Genomic DNA, 23,891 nt, shown 5'->3' on the forward strand with positions numbered 1-23,891 from the left:
CCCCTAAAGGCTCCAAACAGTTTGATATTTCACACAGCGGACGCAGATCATGAAGTCACATTCATACATGTCATTAAGCCCGGAGAGGCAGGTGAGCAGAACGAACATCTGGTTATCCATTTTCTAATTCTGATTTGTATTATTGTCTCTTTATTGGCTTAAAAAAAAAGAAAAAGAAAGAAAAAATGCGGTCACAGGGATCATTTCTAAACGTTAAATTTGAGTTTTTGTGGAAAAAAAAAAAGTTCATTTTATTTCTTATGAAGAGAAACATGTTTCAAGTGTTTATTCAGGCAGGATCATATATTCCTTGGTTTGTGGGAGCAGTTCAAGCCTCATTCTTTGTAGTATTATTTTTCTATCATACTGAAGCCTTACGAACACTCATGTACACTCAGTGGACTCCTTCTCTCAGGCAGGATCCAAAGAAAGTGCTGCAGCACACCAATCACTTCCTGTCCCGTGTCTTCCTCAAAGTTAAAACCCTCTATGGAAGACGCAGAAACGTAAGAAACGTTTGTCCTTTGCACCTGAATAAATGTGTGTAAAGTGATTTGTGTTCTTCTTGGGAGCCTTTTAGGTCACAGTCAGATTTCTTCTCACTCTGACCTCTCAGGGCTTCCACAACTTTCACCGTCACTATTTCTAAAAGCTGTGTCTCTGATGCTTGTGTGCTTCTTGTTATTAACACTGAGAACAGAGACGACAGCCTGGAGACCGAACATGTCTTTTTGTTTGACAGAAAACTGTAACATAAGAAGATTAATGTGAAGAAATAGCCACTGCTTGATCCAGTTTTTTACCGTTTTACTAGAAACACAAGAGCAACACGTCGTTTTGACCAGAAGATTATAATAAAAATAAACAGGCCCTATAGCAGTTTACAAATGTAACATTTTTGCAACATTTTGGTTCCACCGAGTTGAATAAATAAAACCGAGTGGTAAGCATCCTATTGGCTGTGCAAGCTGCACGCCAGCTACAGCAAACATAACACACAATGATCTTTGGCAAGGTGAGATGATCCACTAAACAGAAACATCTGCAAAAATATTCAACATCTGGTTAAACAAAATAAAACAAATACGTCCTCTAATGTGCCACAGTCCACTCATCAGATTTTTTTTTTTTTTTTTTGCTGCTTTTGTCCCCTGAAGTCAGAAGCGGGTGCGTCCTCCAGCAGCGTCCGCAAGAACATCAGACACGGCCCGGCCCCCGAGTGAGCTTTCAGGCAAAGTCTTCACAAGCTGCAGAAACACATCTGGAGGCAACAACCGCTCCTGCTTGGTTTCTGGGTACAGTCAGCAGCATTTAAAAAAAAAAAAAAAATCCCTTTGTGATTAAATATTGCACATGCAACACCAGAGAATAAATCAGGGCATGTGGATGGTTGCGATGTGCGTTTATGCACGTGTGATTTGTCTTAACATTAGTCAGCAGCTGCAGTCACAGACGGCTGGTCATAATGTGTGTGAGGTGTTTGCTTCTTACTGACACAGACATTAACTTTAAATGTTTCTGATTGTTACGTTACTCATACTGTGTAGAAAAGGTTCACGAGAGACGCCCGAATAAATAGTAACAAAGAGAATAGAAGGCAAAGTGTTGTTGTTTTTTTTCCAGCTGCCAACACTGATCAGAAAAAGCTTCCCCCACATTCGTGTCAGAGTGTTTTCCTTATCTCGGATCCCAACCCAGAAGAATGATCCACATTTCCTGCACAACATATTACTGTGCCAGGTACTCCTTGGCTCTCTGCAGCCCCTCCTTCAGGAAGCTGATATAAGTGGACGTGGAGGGGTCCTCGAAGCCGCCAGAAAAGCTAAAAGTTGCTCCCTCCTCCTCTGGTTTCATGGCCGTCTGGTCCAGGAAGAAGTTGGCGTTGATGTGGTGAACCTAGAGCAGAACAGAGGAGGGAAGTGAAAGCCTGAGGGTGTTTTTTTTTTTTCTGTTTGTACCTGACAGAAAACTTTGATCCCAGCTCAGATGGAAGCTGATGAAAGAGAAGAATATTTACAATCGTTCCATTCGGCAGTGCCACCATCATCTCGACGGGGAAGTTGTAATTCTCCAGGTGTAATTTGGCCTTTTCACTCAGTGCTCTGTTCTGCTCATCAGCCTGTTTCAAAGACGACAGCACACAACAGTAGGATTGGATTCTGACATACACAGTACACAAAGCATATTCTGTTCTGTATCCCGACTGCTCACCTGCATGCTCTCCAGCTCTCTGACCAGAGACCAGCTGCTTATGAAGCTCTGGTTGAGCAAGGCCAGGACGGGCGAACTTTCCAGGACTGTCTCCCGGAGAGTTCGCCCCGAACCTGCGGAGGAGTGACAGAAAGGAGGGAGATGTTAAAAAAACCTCACAGGGGAAATACAACGGTTTGTTCAAAGGACTAAATTATAAGCTTGTCAACCTCAACCTGTCAACCCAAGACTGAAACCACTAACTCAATCAAGGTGGTTAAAGTTGTGATTTATTGTCTATGAAGTCAACTTTAAAGGTCACCTCAGCAGGACTGGTCGTCTAAAGCTCCCCAGAGGAGAATCGAATGCACCAGTTTCTTCTCGGCTTCAGCTCGCTCGAACGCCTCAGAAAACGGCAGATAGGACACCTGAGGAAACATCACGATGGCGACAATGAAACCGGCTGCGTTCAAGCCAACAGTGTGCAGAAGACACGCGTCCGTGACCGTCACCTTCTTGAAGGGGTAAAGGGTGACGTCCAGGCGTCGAGCGGCTTCCTGCCGACTGATCTCCGCGCTCCAGTGGATGTCCTCGAAGACGAACTGGATGGGCTCCACGCTGCCGTCTCTGCTGTCGATGATGTTGCCTTTCTCGTCCACGATGACCGAGGGAGTGGAGGGACCTGCGGACTGCAGCTCTAACTGGAGACACGACAGCAGCTCAGCATTTAAAGCAAAGTGTCTTTTTCTGAAGGTAACAGCAGCTCTTTATACTTAGACAAACAGAACACCTATAAAATAACAACAGCGAAACACAAAAATGTCATGTGGCCAGTTTGAGAACAGCTTCTCTCTCTCTCTCTCCATCAACAGCGCTGCAGCTGTACCTGAGGCAGGTATCCAATGTCCACCTCCATGTTGCTGCTCTCACTGGCCCCGTACAGCCACTCCATGTCCACGTTCAGAGACCTGGAACACAGAGCTTCAGTATCTGACAACTTCACACCAAGTGGTGCTAGTGCTTTAAGGTGAGATATATATATAAAAAGTCTGGGTTCGAATCTGACCTGTGACTGCTTTCCTTCACATCATTCCCCATTATCTCTCTCTAACTTTGAATTCTGACTCTGCTGTCCTGTCTCTAAGATTAAAAACAAAAAGCCCCAAAATAAATTGAAAAAACTCAGAAGAAGTCTAGAGAACCACACTTTATGAACGTTTAGAACGTAAACCATCTTGTCTCTTATGATGACCCTGTCTGTCTTGTACTGTGCGGAGTGTTTTTATAATCTATTCTGAAAAGTAAAAAAGTCGTCGGCGTGCTTATTGAAGGCGCACCTGTCACTGGGGACGTAGAGGTGAAAATGGCGGACATGAGATGCATCTTTGGACAGGACGATGTTCCCGGCGAACTGCCCCGGGGTGAACCAGAAGGGAAAGTCTGGAACATCGTTGAGTTGAAACTCTGCATGGATCCTGCAAACAAGAACGTGTTGAGTCAGAAAGAGCAGAGCAGCCTCCTCATGATCCACATTACAGATCCAGACTGATGCTAAACAGTCAATGAAAAACAGTCATTGAATATATTATGCATGCATATAGCACAAGAGCTGTCAGTCCAGCTAACATCATGGTACTTCTTTTTGAGGAGTAAAGATATGGCAGCCAGCCAGGGACGACATCAGCATTAACATTGAGAGTTTGTGCTGTCTACTCGTCAGCACTAATGTAAAGGATGCATAATGAAGTAGTTGATGGGCTGAAAGGACAGAGAAGGTCACCTCACCTGAAGACGATGTCGTAATAAAAGTCGTTGCTGGCACGGATACAGGCGACGGCGCCCTGAGGAGCGAAACGTGACTTGATGAAAGGCCGAGGGTGGAACATGCTCAACAAGGAGTGGATGAGAACCTGCAGCGGGGACGACAGCAAGCGTGGTTATCACAAGTGGAGCCGCATGTGGCGACAGACAAGAAAGGAGTCGTCACGGTACCTCTTTGCCTTTCGGTGAGGGAGGGTGGTAACGATTGTTGGGCAGGTAACCCGTGAAGATGTTGAGCTCGCTGGGAATCACCCACCAGGTGTCTCCTACTTGGACCTTGTTCTTCGGGGGCAGGAAAACTCGGAACTGGCCGGCGGAGAAGGAAGAAGAAGGCACTGCTGGGCTCTTCCACGAGCGCAGCCCGCTCAGAGAGCTGTGAGACACCTGGAGGAGCAGGATGTAATCAACAATCGACTCCAGAATCTTTATGCTGTTTTTTTTTTATTTTTTCTGTCTTGGGTAAAAAAATGCAGGACACATGACAGAGACTGGGACAAGGAACCTTTGCACTCCATACTGCCTTTACATTGCCTTATTTTTGTATTTATATGAATATTTTTATTATGAATGTTTTTATAATTAATATTTTTATTTTGCTATTGTGGACAGCAAAGTAAGGATTTCATTGTACAGGGAAACATGTTTCCTACTGTCCACATGACATTGAACCCTTTGAATCTTGAAATGTTGAATTCATTTCTTATGGAGGTCTAAGGTTCGGGTCCTCGGGTCTCTGTGTGGAGTTTGCATGTTCTCCCTGTGCATGCATGGCTTCTATGACTTCCTCCCACAGTCCACAGTGAATGTGTCGGTCTCCATGTCAGCCCTGTGACTGACTGACAAACAGCTCAGGGCGTACCCTTCCTCTCGCCCATGACAGCTGGGATGGGCTCCAGCCTCCCGTGAAAAGCCGCATAGATAATGGATGTTTCGTTTTTAAACTTTTCGCTGATTCTCGTTCTCTTTTCTGAGCGGCTAAAACAAACAAATTTCCCTGAATGGGGGATGAATAAAGTCTATATTTAATGTTACAGCAGTGAGGATGAATAAACCTGCTGTCGTTTGTTCCTGTCTTACCCCGAGAAAACCATCCTTGCTTTTCGTCATGGACTCGAGCAGCAGAGGCTGCATTTTTGCCTCCAGGGTTAAAGTCTCTCCATTGGGGTCATGGATCACTTCCTCCTCATAATCCGCTGGGGGAGTAATTCCTTCAAAACAAAAGCCACAAGAATAGTGGTAAATATTGGAGTGCATGTGACTTGGATGACTGAGGAGATGGAGTTGAAAGATGCTTAAAGAACGGGGTGTACCTGTGAGTTTCTCTGCGATTGGCTTGAACTCCTCCGGACTGAGATAGAGGTCATGATTGGTGTCTAAGGAGGAGAAGAGGAAAAGCCCCTCGGCACCCAGTGTCTGGACACTCGCTTCCTGTTTGGAGGGGCACATGTGGTTTTTGTTTTTTTCCCCCACCATTTCACATGCTTCAGAGATTTTGAATGCAGCATTAAAACTGGGACAGTGAGCCGTCCCATCACATCACATGAAGCACAAATGTCTTAGAAATAAAAGCTCCTCTTGTGAATCATTATCTGGAACGATGCAAACACATTGATTCAGTTCCTCCCTTGTGTTAGAGCTTTTAGTCAACTTAGGCGGTGCTGTTTGGATAAACATCAGCCCCACAGACCACAGATTCCTCACACATGTATTAAATCAGACCACCCTCCCTTAGACAGATGCGTGCTCACAAACGCCTGTACAATGGAGGGAGAAGGGGGCAGGGAAGCAACCAAAACTATGTGGAGAAAACCCAAACAAGAGAGAAGCTTAAACAAGAGGGTGGATTTTTACCAGCTGTGGCAAAAGACCCACCCTCTAATAAAACACCAAGGCGTGGAAAAACTGCAGATGAGGTGTTTAGTGGCGACAGATGTCTGATACCAGCTTTTAATGCAGATTGACACAGAAGAAAATCTTTCGGCAGTAATGTTACAGTAATTCAGGTTTATAAAACATAACAATAAGTCATTTTAAAGAGTAATTTTCTGAGTCATCATCATGTTTATATCAGCAGCTGTCTTCAAAATTAAGAAGTTTAGACTTCTTCTTTATAATAAATAAGTGTGTGTGTGTGTGTGTGTGTGTGTGTGTGTGTGTGTGTGCACAGATGTGGATCTCACATGACGTTTGAGGAGCTGGGTGTCTTGGTAATACTTGATGCCAAAGGCGAAAACAGGGACAGCACCAACTAAGACCAGAGTCCACAGCGCCTTGGAGATCCAGGATCCGGAGCTGGCCGGACTCTGCTGCCCATCCCGAGCCGGATTTGAGCTCCTCTCCTCTGTGATTGTTTTATCCACGTCTGCGGCCATCCTCGACCTCCACCTCGGCTATTTTGATGAGCACATTGTGGTCAAATAACATCCCCAAAAACAAATCCTCCAGTAGTAGTCGGTAAGAGTCCACTTCCCACCCCGAGCTGGACCGACTGTTCTTGTTCTCCTGTAGCCGGCGACGGTGCGTCTTTTTCGGCTGTTACGACAGCTGCAGGCTAGCAGCACAGATTTCTTATTTCCCACATCGGTCCGAACACATACGGATGTTTTTCAGATGAGTCAAGCGAAGAAGTAATATGCGATACAACACCGGATGTTGTACGTTTTCAGAATCAAAATATAAGTCGTGTGATTGAATTCGGCTAGCCTCGGTCTCCTAATTTCTCGTTTTAATCTTAAAATGTAACAGTAAGACATTAACAACTTCTTAAAAAATGTTTCCCTTCCACAGTAATGTCTTACGGCTTCCTGATATAAACGTAAGGATTTTAATTTGAAAAATAATGAGCGGAAGTGCGTTCAAACAGTTCAAACTCCACGTTACTTGACAGAATGAAGTCGCTGGCACTGAAGTCAAATTTAAAGGGACAGTACCCTCTATTTTATCCCAGGAATGTCTGCTAACACGCTTCAATTATAGGCTTCTCTGCCAAGATAGCTGACTGTCTATTTTTTTTACGACCTTTACTAGTGAAAAACAAATCACTCATCTGCTGTAAATTAAACCATAGACGGGATCCCTTTGTTATATTCTTATTACATGTTTTATGGCCTCAAAGTCTGCCTGTCTTCATCTGTCTTTCATTTTAAGAATTACTAGGTGTGCAAGAACATAAAAGGCTGTTTAAGTGTAAAGGGTTTCAGCTCACTAATTTTTGCCTCAAAAGCTTAGAAAAGAAGATAAGCTGTTTTGTCTGAAGGAACCTGCGATGCACTCTGATCCTGGAGCGTTTTAATTCATGGTGTCACTTAAGCTCACGTGAGCTGGGCAAATCTCCGACACAAAAATAAAATAAACAACTTAAAATGACATTTTATGGGGCGCCGGTGAATATGGGTATAAATAAAATAACCTGAACAGGATTTACAAATGTGCTTATTTCACATCAACATTTCCAGTGTTCTGAAAACAAACATGGAGAAAATGAGTTGACAGTTCAGCCTCGGCCTCAGGCTGGAAACAAAAACTAAAACAACACACAAGTTCAGGTGAAAACTAAGAAGTGTGCGGGTTTCTCAAGGTTTAAAAAGTCTTCTGATACCAAACATGTAGCCACGTATGAACACAATCGTGTAAAATCCACTCTCTCTCTCCAGGTTTATTAGGATCTACACATACTCACTATTTACATCGGTACATGTTGCTTTACATGGTTTGATCTGATTCTGGTGACAGAAGTCGAAACATTTGTGACGGGCCAGAACAAAAAAAGCTTTATCCGGCTTGTGAAAACGTCTTGTACTGAATTTATCAGTCCATTGTGTTAACGAGTGCCGCTCTTAGTCCATGTCCTCTTCAATAGACTGTGTCTTCACTTCGACTGTTTTGGGAGCGACGTAGGAGCCCATCCCTGCTGCTCTCTCTGCCTCTGCCTGGGTGTACGGCTCCTCTCTGAGCTGTTTCAGCCTGGATGGTAGAAGAAGCAGAGTGAGCTTAAGAGGCGTTCAAGGTCACAGTGCTGCTTTTCGTCTGCAGAGGTACAGTCAGGAAATATACGAGTGAACAACATGGATTAAGCAGACGGAGATGGTGCCTTACCTTTTTTTGTGCACTTTTGTTTTGAAATGCTCCTTTAAGGATCTCATGTCCACAAAATATCTCCTGCAAGACATGACGTGACACTTTGTTAAATGATAACTCCAAAGAAATGTTGTCATATGGACTGCATTAGAAGGTGGGCTAGTAATTATGATTCATACAGTCCTGGTTATATTTGCTGAAAGTCTTTTCACATCAAAGCAGCTGCCAAAAAAGCACTTCATGATTTCTCTGAATACTTTAAAAAAAAAAAAAAAAAAAAAATCAAGCTTTTTCTTGAGGGTAGTTTTATTTTTTTTATTTCAGAGTTGTCTGAATCAAGGGCTCTCTTTTGAAGAAGAGATCTGATTCTGAAGTACTGCAGCTCTCACATACAATTCAGTTAACTAAAACTAGACATGCGGTAGCTTACGTTTTTTCTTGCATCCCCTAAATAAAGACAGAGCACGACTTCCCCCTGACTTTTCATGTAATCAGGGTCGTGTCACATTGACCCACCTAGAATAATCTGTGGCGTCTCGGAGCTCGGAGCGAACCACAACAAAAAATTCTCCCAAACATCCTTGCAGATATCAGGAACACTTGTTGAGACTCTAAGCCAGGGGTGTCCAAAGTGCGGCCCGGGGGCCATTTGTGGCCCTTGAGTAGATTTTTTGTGGCCCTTGACTTCAAATCGAAGAATCAGAAGATTTTGGCCCCAGGCCTCATCAGATGGCATATTTCGTTCTTTTTCATCTTAGCAAGGGAGACCTATAAAAGCCTGACTATTCTTTCCAAAAAATTAGAACACAACAGTTTCCCACTGCAATTAGTTATTGTGTATTTACATTATTTTTTGAAGAGGTCAAAATACAAAAAGTTCCTTCCAATATTTGAAAAAAACAAACAAAAAAACCCCTGTGGCCCGTGAGCGATTCTAACGCGACAATTTTGGCCCGCAAGAAAAAAAGTTTGGACACCACTGCTCTAAGCTGTCCTTGGTTTCCAGACAAAACTGAACTGTTTCAGCTCTGACTGACTCCAGGAACAGTGAGTTAACATCAAACATTTAATGAAGTAATGACAAGATTTATTTTGTCCAGATCCAATAGCTTTCAAAGTTAAACTCACGCGCAGTGTAAGCAGTAGTGCTGTGCACATCCTGTCACGTCGTAGTCGACCTCCTGGTGCAGCAGCTTGGCAGCTGTCTCAGGCTTCATGTCTGAGTGGATCTCGTCCAGGTCTTTGGTCCTGCGCTTGGTCTTCCATGTCTTTGCGATGTTCTTTTTCTTGTCACTCTTGTGGTTTCCTACTTGTTTGGACTTCCCCATGCTGGATACTTCAGTAAGTCAGAGACATGCACAAATCAAACCCGCTGATTACGCTGTGTTACTTTGCTGTAGCCTACAGTGACTAGAAAACGGAAGAACAGGATTTCTGCAGACCTCGACGTTTGACATCTACATGTGCCTCTCAATAAGGTTTTTTTTTTTTTTACAAAGTTTACTTTAATCTCAGGAAAACCCGTGATGCAGCAGATTTACTCCTAAAAACACATTCACAGATGCTTTGCTTACCTTTAACACGTGGGGCTACAGGATGGATTTACTTCGAGCAGTTCCGGGTCAGGGGAAAAAAAATCCAACACTTCCCAGCCTGACCGGAAGAGGGCGCCAAACACCGCTTAAAAAAATGAAGGCAAAATATACAATATATAAAATATCCAATGTGGTTTGCTAAACCTGTGAGATGTGCATTTAAAATGGAAAAAAAAGAACTTAATTTAATACCTTGTCAGAGTCCTGGTATAATGTTAATGTTTATTTTACTTTCGTTATCCCTGTTTTGTTAATTGTCTTATTCATATGAGGTGTTATTCAAACCTGTAAAATGTTGAATAATGTCAGTATGCAATATATCAGATTAAAGCTCTTAAAAAATACACATCATTATTTTTTTTTGTCGTTAATGGTAATCGATGCCTCATCAATGAAAGTAATACCTCCATATGGGTCAACCAGGATCTGCAAAACACAAAAGTCAGGTTAATTATATTATATAGTGATACACTGACTCCCAATAAATCTTAGAGGAGAAAAAAACCATTCAACTGTTTGATTGCATTTTTAAAAATAATTGCATACCTTGCCTCAATTAAATAATAAACATTTATGGGACAAATTGTGCAATAACATGTCCATCCGTATATGCACTGTGTGCATGATAGTGTACATACACTTTATGCAGACTTACATCTTGAAATTACAGGCTCTTTTTAAATTATATTTTTTATGCATTTTCTTACATTTTTAATTTTAATAAATTTTGCACTGTGTGATTTTCTCTGCTATCCTGCTTTGCTGCTGTAACACTGTAAATGTCTCCATCTGCAAGAAGAATAAAGGATTATCTTATTTCATCTTAAGACTAAAAGCGCTGTACAGTGCGAGCTCCATTTTCCATTTAAAATCAATAAGTAATCTTGTTTTTGTTTGTTTGTTTTCACTGTGATCTTTAAAAATAAATAAATAACAGGAACAACTTGAATCAATGTTCTTTATTTGGGTAACCTGAGTGTCAATCGACCCACAAAATTTGAATTTGTTTGTGGTCTGCCTTAGTCTTACCACACTGAGAAAAAGGCTCAGTTTCAAATTTTCTCAGTTTGTGACATCAAAAGTTGGATTCTGGTGAAAAAAAATTCCCTCCCATCCCCTGGTATGTCCACCGATGGACTCCACCTCCAGACTAGAGTAAAAATTTTATGCAAGTCTGCCATTTTTATTCTTGCTACAGAAGAGTAATGTCCACCATAAAAACTCAGGGCGGGCTCATTGCATTTAAAGAGACACACACACCAAAACAGAGTGTTCTGAGAGAGTTGGTTTCTACAGTGTCCTTCTCTGGTGCTTGATTCAAGTTATATTTTGAAAAGTAAAGTACAGATGTTTCATTTAGTGCACAGAGGGACTGATTGAAAAGGTAAAAAAAGGGGGGTATAATATGTCCCCTTTAAAGAGGAAGTTAAATTGACGTGGTTAACAATTCCGACGGCACTTGAAGGCAGCGTCCGCCTGCACTGCATACGCGCCGTGGCGGAGAGGGAAGATGGCGGAGAGTAATGTCGAACCGGAGCACGAATGGAGCGACCGGGCCCTGGACACGGCCGAGGACACCCTGGTGGCGATGGAAACCTTGCTGGCCACCCTGAGAGCCTTCGAAGACGTCCTTAGCCAACAGGAAATATCCACGGCATCCTCCACGGAGTACTGCGACAACTTCTGTCAGGTAATGTGTACATGCAACATCGGAGGAGCTAATGCTAGCCTAGCGTTAGCATTAGCTCACTAAAAAAGGATTGTTTTTCTCGCTGCCCCGAAAGCCAGCAAAGCTTTTCACGGCTGCTGACCCCGTCAGACCAAGTTTATAGTTCGTGTGCAAGCAGGGAGCAACTGCACCGTGAGTGGGTTTGCACCTAATTGCGCACGCATGCAATTTTAATGCTAAAGCAACACAGCCGTCATGAGGTAAATGTCAATGCAACGTTACAATGGTAGTCAGAGGTGGTGTGTTGCAGCTTCAAGCATTAAAATTAAAACGATTAGCTCTGTTTTATTCCAAAGCCGAGTTGCCAAACAGTAATCCTGTAAATATTTGCATGCACACATTGCAAATATTTTTGCATACTGTGCGTGATTGCATGTGTGTTGGGCGGGGCGGCGTCTGTGTTTGTGTATCCAAATGAGCAACAGTGACTGCAAAAAAAGAGGAGGATTGTTGTTTTCTGTCTGTCCTGCACCTGTTTCACTTTTTCTTTTTGATATGTAGGTCTGGGTTGAAGTGTTCAAACAGACCTGACAATGTTTTTTTTTCTGCTGCGGTGTCATCAACAACTGAGCAGCTCATGAACTCTTTAATTAATCCAATCACCAGAGTCATGATGCCAAATGATTAGAAAAAAAGGTAATACACGCAGTTGTATGTCAAGAGACTGTGGGGATAGGAACTTTAGTTTCCACAATCTAGAAACTAAGTATCACTTTTATTCTCACAGCTTTAGTCTGAGTTTCAGGATGTATAACCTGAGAGGAGCGCCAAGTGAAACTACAACAAGCAAAGCTGTTAAGATAAAGAGGGATAATTAATTACCTTTCACACTGACAGTGCATTTGGTTTCTTAAGGATGCAATGCACATGCATCCTTAAGAAGGAAAAAAGGGAGCTTTTTGTCAAGTTTGTAATCTTGAGTAAGTTTTTTAGATGCTGGTTGATTAGAACAAAGCGTGTAAGGTTTGTGTTGCATCTATTTCTGTTTAAGTCGGAAGCACCTGGGATGTAATCAGCACATTGAAAGAGGTCTCTGAGGTTCATGAGAGCATATTCTGGCTCCCTCGGAGGGGATGCCGTATATTTAGACTGAGGCATCTGGTGCCTCTGTAGACTTGAGCACCAACACCAGCGAGGTTCCTGTAGTCTGTGCAAATGGGACTCCTGGGAGGATGCTAGTAATGATGATCGTCATGGGTGTCTTCGTACAGTTGCACTACTGCCCCCCCCCCCCCCCCCCCCCACCACCACCAACAAAAATAAACACACACACACAGCAAAGACAATATTATTTTAAAGATGAGGAACGATTAAAAGATCAGAACTTTTTTCCCCCTGCATTTTCACATTGTCTTGTACCATTTTAATTTTGTTCTAATTATGGAACTAAAATAAGGTTGCTTTTTTTTTTTTAAAGGGAAAGGTATTGTTATGAGTTGAAGTTTGATACATGGAAAGGATAATCCACAACTCCTACTCCCTCCTCCTTCTGCCTTTTAAAAAAAATTTTTTTTGTCATGGTGCACGCTGGTTCACTTTTGGGGTTTCAGCGTTACCCTATGCTGTACAGTCAAGTCCCCTCAGACCCAATCAAGAGAACCTCAACCCAGACATAGTGTCAGCTGGGATCAATCAGGTACAGACTAGGAGCTCCCCCATGTCGGTTCATCCAGACTATGATCTCATGTGTTTGCTGTTTTCTAAGTATGGTCGGTCTTTAACCTTTGCCCATAGTGATGATTCAAATGTCTGTGTGTTTGTGTTTTTAGGCACTGATGCACTATGCTGGGAGCAGGAACTCCATGGAGCATGGTCTTCCTCTGCTCGAGGTCTACTGTTTGTCCATCAACTGTTTTGCTGCTGCCCGATCCCACCTCACAGCAGAGTCCGACAGAGTGGCCCTAGTTTTGAAGAGACTAGCGTTGTAAGTACTAAGACAAGTCTATAACACACACACACACACACACACACACACATATACACACACACACACACACGCACACTAAACAATCTCCACATCCTTCAATACAAAGAGGAGAGCCTGCTCAGCTGCGACAACACTAACATACCGTGCGTCACACCTGTCCATCCTCTGTCGGCGTGCAGCCCTTTAATGTGTTGTATAGTGGAAAAGAATTTCCCCTCAGGGATAATAAAGCAAATTCTAAAGTCCAGTCGAACCTGTCAAAAGAAACAACAGCATTGTTTTCAGTGTTTTGTCTTCGTTACACTGGTTTTAGTTTTGTTAAAGTATTTCGTCTGCACTCTAAGCTGTTTGTGTTGTTTCATTTTAATTTGGATTGCAGGTTGAAAGGTCGGGTTCTTCGATGACACATGGCAGCATAAGTCCACCATTTACTTTCTGCCTCATGTAGTCTTAATCCTGTGCTACACGTTACAGGCTCTACATGAACTGAGCGTCTTTATTCAATCTGCTGCGTCCTAACCTCTGTCAGGTCGGTGTCGTTTCTGCCCTTGCTTCTAAAGTCGTGTATTACTCCGATGTGTTTGAGCTCCTGGAACAAATAGCCTCAGCCTCTTTTCAAAGCTGCAACTCTTCCAACTCATCAACCGTAGTGACTCATCATACGAAGGACTCGAGCTCACACTGACAGACAGAGGTGTGGTTGTTACTGTGGATGAGCTGAGATCCACCGTGTGCTTTGAGATGTATTAGAGGGGTTCAGGCCGTCTGAGGGAATTTGCTGATGTGACATAAATGAGGTTGGTTAGACAGTTGTTCCAGTTCCTTGCTAAGCTGAATAAAAAGTCTTGCATGAAGAGCATTTAATTGATGCCTTGTATTAGATACAGAGAATGTGTGCTGTCTGTTCTTGCTGTCACCATGGCGATGTTCGAAGAAGCGTAATGCAGAGCTCTCAGCATCAGAAACTTACCAAACCTTAACATCGGTGTTAGTAGAGACGTGCCCAAGTTCACACTTGCAGAGATCAGTTTTTCTACAGTATTTATTGATATATTTTGGTTAACTATGGAGCTTTCAGAATAATCCTCATATGTGGAATCGGTGGTGATCTTGTTTCCTTTTTTTCTTTCAGGAGCTGTTTTGAGCTGCTGCTGTCGGTGCCTGAGAATGAAATCCCATATGAAGCCTGGGTTCAGTTCCATCAGTCTGTTCAGGTAGAGCTCCGTTCATCACATGGTTCGCTGACGAGTTACACACTTTTAAATCCTGGAGGGGAAGTGATCGTGAATGAAGTCGACATTTTACCGAAGCATCAGACGCCGTTTGTGTGACGACGCTTCAGAAACATGAAGATTCAAGAAGTGTCACATTAGAAGACGCACTTTTTAATACCTGTTTTTCATCTTAAAAGTTGTCTGCGTGTTATACACTACAGCTATAAATATACCAGTATCAAATGCTGACACGCTGCCGTCATTACCACGAGTGCAGCCGCCACCATCGCACTCTGCATGTGACGAGACACGATTCCAAATTCCTCCTCATCATTATGAATTGCACGCTGTGCTGCGAGAGACACAGATGAGGCTTTTCACCCTTTTTTTTTTTTTTTTTTTTTTTCCCCTCTCCCTCACGAGATCACAATAATGCGTTGACAGAAAACGTTGGTTTATTGTTCCACAAATGAAGCTACAGGTCTGTGCTGCACAACTTCCACTTTCCGTCTACGGTTCTGTAGCTCGAAGGAGCGCAGACTCCACAAAGTGAAGGAGCGACACAGCTGCACACAAACTGCATGTTGTAGACAGAAAACTTCACACAGGTAGACAGTTGAAGCTTTTCTTCTCCCTCTGACAGAACTTTTACTGGTGTGACTTCTAATCCACATTTGACAGTATTTATAATTGTCTAATATGAACTGAAGGATTTACTGTAAGGCCGTCTGAAACAGCATAGAGACTCGGTGGAACTGATGTGTCCAGCTCCCTCTTAAACTCTGTGTTATATTTGTCTGCAGGCGTCACAAAAATACTCCAGTTTGATGTTATTATTAAGAAAATGTTAAAATCTTTGCCAGCACTATCGACACCAAAGGAAAGTCATGTTTAAAGTTGGCAGCTTCAGCTGAGCAGCGATGACGTTTCATTCCCAGACACGAGCAGTTCAAAGACTGAAATGAGGCCAAAATAAACCGTCGATCTGCTCCGAACAAACACGCAACCTGCTAAATATTCCTCATGACAGGAGGAGAGTTGCACAGCTGCCGACTCTTGTTTTCAAGAGAAATACTGACTCGTTAGTTTTGAGCAGTGTAATTGAAGTTTAGTGAGACATTTCTTGGTGTTGTTTGCAGATTGCCCATGATACCTTGCTGCAGTATGGCAGCACAGACCTCCAAGCTCTACTGCAGATCACAGGCGAAGGAGGAGCGTGGAGTAACCCCGTCCTGACCTCGCTCCTCACCGGCCAGCCCACCAACACAGAAGAAGGTTTGCAAGTTCCCTACATCACTTCATATGGACGTGATTTATCCCCACATTGCCCTGTGATCGGCATCTTTTAACCAAGGTTTTTTTTTTTTTTCCTCACTAGTTGATGCATACATCAGCTTGGAGGGCGAGGGCTTCATGGAGATGCGGGTGAAGCACCTGGAGAAAATGGGCGAAGTCGCCAAAGCAGTGGTGTTGGCGAAAGCGTGCGCTGAATGCAGCGTCATCTCCAACCAAGCAACCTTTCGCCAGACGTACGTCTCCCTGCTGTGTCACCTGCTGCCCAACGAAGAAGCCATCATGGAGGTAAGGCAGCACTCGCTGATCCCTCAGAGACTTAGTTTGACCCGCTGCGATAGTGAAGTACAGGAATGTTGGAGTGTCTGTAATGTCTTTGCACTCGCATGAAAGCGAGCGGTTCACAATGATGAGTGAGATAAGCGTTTTATTTTACGACCCAGCAGATATATTTATACAGCCGTCTTTGCTCCAACACGGCTCCTTTATGTTCTTGTGTGGTAACCTTTAGTGTCTACTTTAACAGATTCGTGAACCCACCTGCAGCTTTACGATCACTTCTTATGAACTGCTCTGTCAGATTGAATTGAACTGATTGTAAAAACACATTATTTTCTCTTGACACTCCCAAAGAAACAGCACTTAATGAGTATTTTATTGTTATTGAGTATTATATCTGATTTCCAAATTGTGGATGAAGTAGCACCTGAGGGCTTTTTCGTCTGTCATGCTGTTCTCGTTGCACTCAGTATTGTTTTCCCCGCCCTGTGCAGATATCCAGACTTGACTGTAAGGATGTGCTGGAGATCACATGCAATCTTGAGACGGAGGGGGAGGAGAACACGGCCTTCATCTTGTGCACAACGTTCCTGACGCAGCAGCTCCAGCAGCAGAGCCTTTACTGCTCCTGGTGAGTGGGCTGTGATTGGACTGCACGTGTGTGGGCATCATCTCATGTTTGCTTTGTCTTTATCTGTGGTTAACCCCAGTCACTTCTTCCTCTTCATCCAAAGGGACTTGACTCTGTTGTGGAGTAAACTCCAGAGGAGGATCGACCAATCGCTGACGTCTCTTCTGGAACGATGCCTTCAGCTAGGTGCCATTGCCAAAACAGTCTCACACTTGCTTTACCTGGTCCGCGTCATTCAGACTGAGGTGAGTGTGCCAGCTGTACGCTCTAGTTTACAATCAGAATACGAATACTTTGCTAAGTACGTTTACACATATAAGGAATCTTTTTTTGTGTGCTACTGACAGGAAGTAGAAAGTAGTAGTAAAAATAAAGTCTCATGTGGAGCAGCATATGGCTGTAAAATGAAGACAATATAAAGACCATCTGTTATGTGTTGAACTTTTCTATCACTGCGCCGTCAAGTTCGAGAGGTTTAGCCACTTCGTATTAAATACTGTTCAAACGATTAAAAAAAACTCTTCTGAAAACAGCAGCTGTGTTGGAAATCTGTCCATTGAACATTGACGTTTACATTTAGCATAACTCAACAGCGTGCCTGACCAGCTCTTAAATAATCTAGGCGTTCAAACACTTCAATCCTGCTTATGAACAAGTGTTGGTCAGAAATGAACCATTTTGTCTTTAATAAAAGTTCAACAAGTCATTAAAAATCAAATCTCGTCATAATCAGGGTTTTGTTGTTCAGATTTCCAGGATAGGACGTTTTAAATCACCAGGTTTTCATTACTCAATTAATTTGGGTTTTAACCCATATTTAATGCTACGTTATGGTGTGGAGTCCATCGAGACTCTTTTTGAAGAATTATTCTTCTGTTTGTTTAATGCTGATTTATATATCATTCTCTTTTCAGGCGGGAGAAACCGGGGTCCCAGCCTCGGTTGAGCTGTGTGTCAAAGCCCTTCAACTTCCAAAGCAAGACGACTCCGAAACCAGAATCTCCATCTGTAAGATGGTGTCCGGCCTTCTCTCGGACGACCTTGAAGTGTTGCGTGCCTGCCGGCTCACGGAGTTCTTGCTCGGCCCCAGCCAGGAGGCCTTCGGGTGCCTTGAGGAGCTTTACTTACGCCCAGACCAAAAGCACGATGAGGAAAGTGAAGTTATTCCAAACTCGCTGCGCTGCGAGTTGCTGCTAGCACTTAAAGCCTACTGGCCTTTTGACCCGGAGTTCTGGGACTGGAAAACTCTGAAGTATCACTGCGTGTCCCTTTTGGGGTTGACGCCAGAATCGGACGGCGAGGAAGAGGAGGAGGAGGAGGCCGAGACAGTGGACAAACCCGAACAAGGTAAACAACCGGAGCCCCAGGAAATCGCTGTGAAAGTCGAATCAACTCAACAAAAGATGAACGGAAGTCTGGATGATCACGACCCACGTGATAAAAAACAGTCTTTTAATTCAACAGAAAGACGAGGAGGAGAATCGGAGACGAAGAAACTCAAGTTCCGCTGTCAGATTTGTAAGAGGGCGGTCACTGACACCCAAATCATTCACCACTCCAAAAGACACGCGGCGGACAGCTTCCACCCCTGCCCCGTGTGCTTGGAGGAGTTTAAGAGCAGGAAGGATCTCGTCCCTCACATGAAGCAGCACGTTCAGCGAGGAGCACATCAGCACAAGGACGGCGTCAAGAAAGAGGAGGCTCAGAAACCGATGGAGGAAGAAGACGACATTGAACCGGGCGAGATAACCATCGACCCTTCTTTAATGCTGTACTACAAATCCACGCACGACCCCGACGTGCTGCAGCACATCGTGGAACAAGCCAAGAGCGGGAAGGAGAAGAGCGGCGACGACGACGAGCACGTCACATTCGAATACATCGAGCAACACTACAACCTGCAGAACCGGGACGAGTACCAGTGTCCCGGGGCCGGATGCACTCGGGTTTTCAAACACTCCAAGTACTTGTACGTGCATTTAAAATCCGACCACAACGGCGACGACAACGTGAAGTACTTCCATCAGATGAGGGACAAGAGGGAGAAGTGTGTTTTTTGTAGACGCCATTTTGTCTCCGCTTACCATCACCGCAAACATCGAAGGGTTCACTACGGCGATAAGCCTTACACGTGCGTGGTCATGGGTTGCGGCGCCAAGTTCAGTACTTCCAATGAACTCGTCATGCACAAACACACTCACGGCTTTCACCTCAACTACCAGTGCGAGCTCGACGGCTGTCTGGTGACTTACTCGGACCTGGGACAAATCTATCACCACGAAGCACAGCATTTCAGAGACGCCGCTTTCACCTGCGTCAGCCCTGAATGTAAAAAATACTACCTGTCCAAAAAGGAGTTCTTACAGCATTTATCCACGCACAACATCACCTTCTCGGAGGACGACTTCGAGGCTCAGAGGAAAGCTCGGAGGAAACTTCTGAAGCAAAAGAGGGCTGCTGAGGCGCCACCCCAACTCAGCAAGTCCAACAACGCGGTAGAGATTGTAAATGGAGATGTTCAAAACTCTCCGTCAGCAAGCGGTGCCTCCTCTTCACCGACGTCCGAGAACAAGGAACAGAAAGCAACGATGACCTTGGTGGCTGTGTGCTTCGACGGGAGTAAGTTCACGTGTGGTTTCGAGAAGTGTGGAATGACTTTCTCCCGAGCCAGAGACGTCCAGAGACATCTGAAATGTGCCCACCCGGAACACCTTAAACTGGAGAACAAAGAACACAAGCACGACAAAGAGCGGGGCTCCAAGTCCAAAGGGATCAAGACCGAGTCAGACGGTGAGGAGAATGATCTCTTAGGCCCGTCTCCACAAGCTGAAGCTGTCAAAGAGAGAAAAACATCCACTCATCACAAAAACAATGAAACAAACCCGTCAAACTCTCAGACTAAAAATGACGCTCTGAGAGAATTAGTAACGGGGCTTGGTAAACTGGATCTGAACGCTTCCTCTCACAGTGATCAAAGCGAGTCCCGTCACTCCTCCTCAGACTCCGACGCAGCACAAATGGCTCTTCATCAGGCGATCATGGCGAAGCCGGCTGTGGTGCTGCTGCATAGAGGAACTTCACATCTGCTCGAGGAGAAGTTGCAGGTCAAAACGGAAACGTCATCCGCCGTCGAAGAAGGCCTCGCCGAATCCTTGGCCACGGCTAAACCTTACATCTGTGAGGTGAAAAGCTGTGGCTTTAAAACCGCTCAGAGTTACAGCTTACTGCGGCACTATCACGCCATACACGGCCGTTCAGTCAAAGAGGCCAAAAGGTTGACCTCCTTGAAGACGACGTCTTTTAAGCCTTACATCTGCCATTTTTGTTCCAAGAGTCACCGGGAAAAGCACGTCTTGAAGGCCCACTACGTGCAGGCGCACAACCTGAGCGAGACGTTCTTGAACAGAATAAGCAACGCCGCTGCGCGCAACGAGGGCAACAAAAGCCCGTCGAAGCAAATGTCTCCGCCCTCGACGAGCAAAAAGAAAGAGTTCCCAAAGATGCAACACCAACAAGAGGCAAAAAACTCGAGTGAAAATGGACAGAGCGTCGACAGCCAGTCTCCGTCAGAGGAGGAAGGAGAGGACGAGGCAGAGAGTAAAGAAGAAGAAGACGATCAGCAGAAGGGGGAGAACGAAGACGGTACGCAACAGCAGGTCAGAACTACAAGACGGCTGGTCGCCAAAAGTAACCTCTGCTATATATTGGATAAATTCAGCAAACCGTTTCATTGTGTCGCAAAAAACTGTGACGCTGCGTTTTCCACCCAGGGAGGCCTGGTGCGCCATCTTCAGTTGGTCCATCACTACAATCGATCTCAGCTTTTGCTGGAGAAAGATTTTGATTCCCCTCAATGTCCCGAAGTCAAAAAAGAGCCTCCCAAGAAAAGGTCTCCCCCGAACCTGGACGAACCTCAACCCCAATTCAAATGTCACTTTGCCAATTGTAGTGCCGTCTACCACCTGAAGAGCAGCCTGGCGCGCCACACTCGAGATTGCCACTCGCAGCACTCGGAGCTTATAAGGTGCAAGTATGAGGGCTGTACAAGAGTGTTCAGCTGCGACAATGAACTAAAGAAACATACGCTTTATAGTCACTATGAGTACTATGATTCTCTGGTGGTACGTCTACAGAGCACGCACAAAAAGTCGATTACTGGATGCCAAAAGAAGCTCATCGTCACTCAGAGTCCTAAGGAAGGGGAGTCTGGTTCAACCACGCAAGCAGAGACGTCAAGTCCAAGTCTCGAGGAGACTGCGGACTCCAAGGAAACAAGCGAGGGGGACAGTGAGGTGAGAGCACTTTCAACAGAGAAAAGAAAGAGAAACGGTTTTTTCAACTGCTACGTCTTCAGATCGCACGAAGAAGCTCTTCAAATGTGCCAAGACCGATGTTTGCGTGTGGCCTACCCGTGCATGGTCCAGGACTGCGACTCCGTCGTCACCTACATGGGAAGCCTGCACCGTCACTATCTTCGGGTTCACCGCATGCGTCAAGGTGAAATCATGAGGAATGAAGAGAAGCTGGTGCTGAATGCCGAGCAGCTCGAGGAGCTGATTCAGAGGAAGTCAGCCAGGCCGTCAGTGACGGGATTGTGCGCCGCCAATGGGGTTCACAAAGTGGAGTATCAGTCTGAGCTAGAGAACTCGGGGGAGCAGCCAGAACCCAGGAGCTTACACTCCATTAAGAAAGACCCTGAGGAAGAGGATACTCATGAGGTGCTTGGATTTCCAGAGGAGGAAGACAAAGAGCCACCACCTGTTGAGAGAAATGGCGTCCTTGTGGGTGCAGACGAGGTGCTTTATGAAGACCCCGCTACAGCAACACCAAACTGTCAGAAACAGGACGAGCGATTGAGCTTGGATCAAATCAAACCTCTCCTTCGTCCCTTAACCGTTGACCTCTCTCCTCCGTACTCGCTGCGCCTCACTGCTGAGGATGGCTTCCAAGACCTATCAAGCACCAAGGATGCCGGGAAAGCGTTGAAAGGGGCAGCGCTTTCACCCGCACTTCCTGTCCGCCAACCCCTTAAAAGGAAAAACGAACTCTCTGAACAGCCTTTAAACTTAAAAGACGCTCGGCCTCAAAGCCCTTCTCCGCGCACCTTTGACATCACTGCATATAAACCAATGGGCTTCGAGTCCTCTTTCCTGAGGTTCATTCAAGAGACAGCCCCGAAAGAAAATAGCGAGGTGGCAGCGGTGGCGGCGGCGGCAGGGAAGCGGCGAGACTCTTTTAAACGCAGTTGTTCTGTGAAGGAGAACAAACTGCTGGGAATATCTCACAACGGCAGCAAACGCACTCATTCCCCACTGCTGAAGCCCCACACGTTGACTGGAGACTTCACATCGATCCAAAACTTGAAGTCCATCTTGGACAAAGCTCTGGCTGGGTGTGGGGACCTGGCCATTAAACAGCTTCAGTACCTCAGACCTGTGGTGGTCCTTGAAAGACCCGTGTGCACCACCACGCTGCCGGACCTCTTCCCAACAGACACTAACAGCAAACTCCTTCTTGGAAGTTAGTTTACCTGAGCACCTTTTAACATAGCGACAGCAGGTTTCTTTGTATTTTCTTAAACTGTGTATCAGTATTTTGCTTTTCTTCCAAAATGATAGTTTAATGTTGTTTTGCTATTTTTTTTTCTTTTAAGTTGCCAAACTGAAGAATTACAAACATTAGCTTAAAGATTTAAAAAAAAAAAAAAAAAAATTCAACTTCAACAGTGCACATGAAATCAGAATAAACCGTTTTTAGATTTCTGCTATGAACCCATTTGGATCAAATCTGTTTCGTTAACTTTTGCTCACACGTGTAAATATTGTAGGTCTCCAAGATTAATGTACAGATTTTCAGATTGTTAGAAATGGTCAGTAGCGTATTGCAAGGCCTTTCCAGTTGTGTGAAAATGTGACTGAAAGTCGATTCCTTATTACCAAATTCTTAAGCGACATGTTTATTATTTTTCACCTCAGTTTATATAATCAGTGTTGGGATGCAGTGGACAGGTGTTGGCAGACATGTATGTAACACTTTCTAATACAATAAATGTGGAAACAATATATAAAGCTCTTACTTTCCAAATTGCGTCTGTGACACCTTTTTCTGGTAGCGTCCTTTTTTTGGAAGAAGCATCTTATTGGCTGACGTGAATAATCAACAAGGGTCTGTTTACATCAGGCCTTGATTTACCACTAAAAGTAGACTTCTCTCTAAGTCTTGAAATGTTGTCATTAAGAAAGGATGACCAAGCTGCAATAGTGGATTACATGTTTTGGTTTGAGAATGTGACATTTTAAAATGCCACGATCATGTCCTTCAGGTAGGATGTTGGTTATAAATCTGGAAATGATTGAAAGTTTAACATGTGACATGTTATATGGTCTCCATTACAACAACAAAAAACATTTTGCACAAACTCAAACTTGTCCAAATAGAAGCATAAATCATGCGGTAGATCACTGTACAAAACGCTTCTGGTCTTCTCTCTTTTCTTAGAACTACGGGCTTCTTTATTTTCACCTCGCTGCTCCCAGAACAAGACATGCCAGTATTGATCAGCTTATTGAACTTGACTTTGGGCTGATTTATAGGTTACATGGTGAAGTAGTACTACTTCTAAATAGGAATAGTTATGTCTGTAGTGAAAGTGAACTGAAGATTCTTCGACCAAGAGCTTTCCTCTGAAGGAAGTAGTTTGATAATCTGCATGATGCTTTATGCATGTACACAGATGGACGTATCCCAAGCATGCAGAGAGCACTGAATTATGGTTCTATTGAACGAAGACTATTGTATCTTAAACTGCAGTCAGAGAGGTGTTATCAATATGTGATCATCTGGATAGATCTAGTAATGGAGTGCAAGGACTTTCAGGCCTGCCTCAGCCTGAGAGATGTCCACAGCAGATCTGATTCACACGGCCAGGAGCCAGTACTCCAAATCAGAGGGTTAAAGGTTGAAAGCGGTTTGGTGCACCTAGAAGTAAAGGAGTACTGGATGCATCTGGGCGGGGGGGAAGGAGGTGAGTACCTGTGTGTTTTGGAGCACCTGGATGAATAACTTGTACAGCTGTGCTTTGGGAACATTATTCAGGCGATGTTGAAACTCTGTGGCCTATATGCAAACATCCCCT

At 44.4% G+C, this 23,891-nt stretch overlaps 3 protein-coding genes across 5 annotated transcripts in view; 1 reads left to right on the plus strand and 2 right to left on the minus strand.

Annotated features, from left to right (window-relative positions):
* Positions 1-790: 790 nt before the first annotated feature.
* Positions 791-6,891, minus strand: selenon (selenoprotein N). Its single transcript, XM_079369574.1, has 12 exons — positions 6,192-6,891; positions 5,322-5,439; positions 5,089-5,219; positions 4,183-4,395; positions 3,976-4,100; positions 3,528-3,665; positions 3,077-3,158; positions 2,703-2,891; positions 2,513-2,618; positions 2,212-2,324; positions 2,018-2,119; positions 791-1,896 (listed from the first exon to the last, which is right to left on the minus strand). Exons 1-12 carry the CDS (start codon positions 6,381-6,383, stop codon positions 1,729-1,731), a joined length of 1,677 nt encoding a protein of 558 aa, XP_079225700.1. The 5' UTR covers positions 6,384-6,891; the 3' UTR covers positions 791-1,728.
* Positions 6,892-7,368: 477 nt separating this feature from the next.
* znf593 (zinc finger protein 593) overlaps positions 7,369-23,891 on the minus strand; it is a 122,460-nt gene continuing 105,937 nt past the window's right edge. Inside the window, exons 2-5 of one of the 2 annotated variants that reach the window (XM_079369581.1) lie at positions 9,663-9,717; positions 9,217-9,424; positions 8,107-8,169; positions 7,369-7,974 (exon numbers count right to left, since the gene is read on the minus strand). In XM_079369581.1, the coding sequence (XP_079225707.1) occupies positions 7,848-7,974; positions 8,107-8,169; positions 9,217-9,416 (390 nt within the window). In that variant the 5' untranslated portion in view covers positions 9,417-9,424; positions 9,663-9,717 and the 3' untranslated portion in view covers positions 7,369-7,847. The other variant, XM_079369582.1, reaches the window with a different exon arrangement.
* rlf (RLF zinc finger) lies at positions 11,005-22,840 on the plus strand. 2 transcript variants are annotated; one of them, XM_079369578.1, is made up of 9 exons: positions 11,005-11,373; positions 13,182-13,336; positions 14,472-14,553; positions 15,693-15,828; positions 15,932-16,134; positions 16,620-16,756; positions 16,860-17,001; positions 17,671-18,103; positions 18,221-22,840. In XM_079369578.1, the coding sequence occupies exons 1-9, from the start codon at positions 11,194-11,196 to the stop codon at positions 22,279-22,281; spliced, it is 5,529 nt and encodes a 1,842-aa protein (XP_079225704.1). In that variant the 5' UTR covers positions 11,005-11,193; the 3' UTR covers positions 22,282-22,840. The 2 variants fall into 2 exon arrangements, with proteins under 2 accessions (XP_079225704.1, XP_079225703.1); XM_079369577.1 differs by having other exon boundaries at positions 17,671-22,840.

The sequence above is a fragment of the Symphodus melops genome, assembly GCF_947650265.1.
Source record: "Symphodus melops genome assembly, chromosome: 19".
NCBI lineage: Eukaryota > Metazoa > Chordata > Actinopteri > Labriformes > Labridae > Symphodus > Symphodus melops.

Coding starts and splice junctions, on each gene's coding strand:
- rlf (XM_079369577.1), top strand. CDS start 11,194: ATGGCGGAGAGTAATGTCGAACCGGAGCACGAATGGAGCGACCGGGCC. Junction 15,829..15,931: donor GCCCACCAACACAGAAGAAG/GTTTGCAAGTTC, acceptor TTTCCTCACTAG/TTGATGCATACATCAGCTTG. Junction 17,002..17,670: donor TCCGCGTCATTCAGACTGAG/GTGAGTGTGCCA, acceptor TTCTCTTTTCAG/GCGGGAGAAACCGGGGTCCC.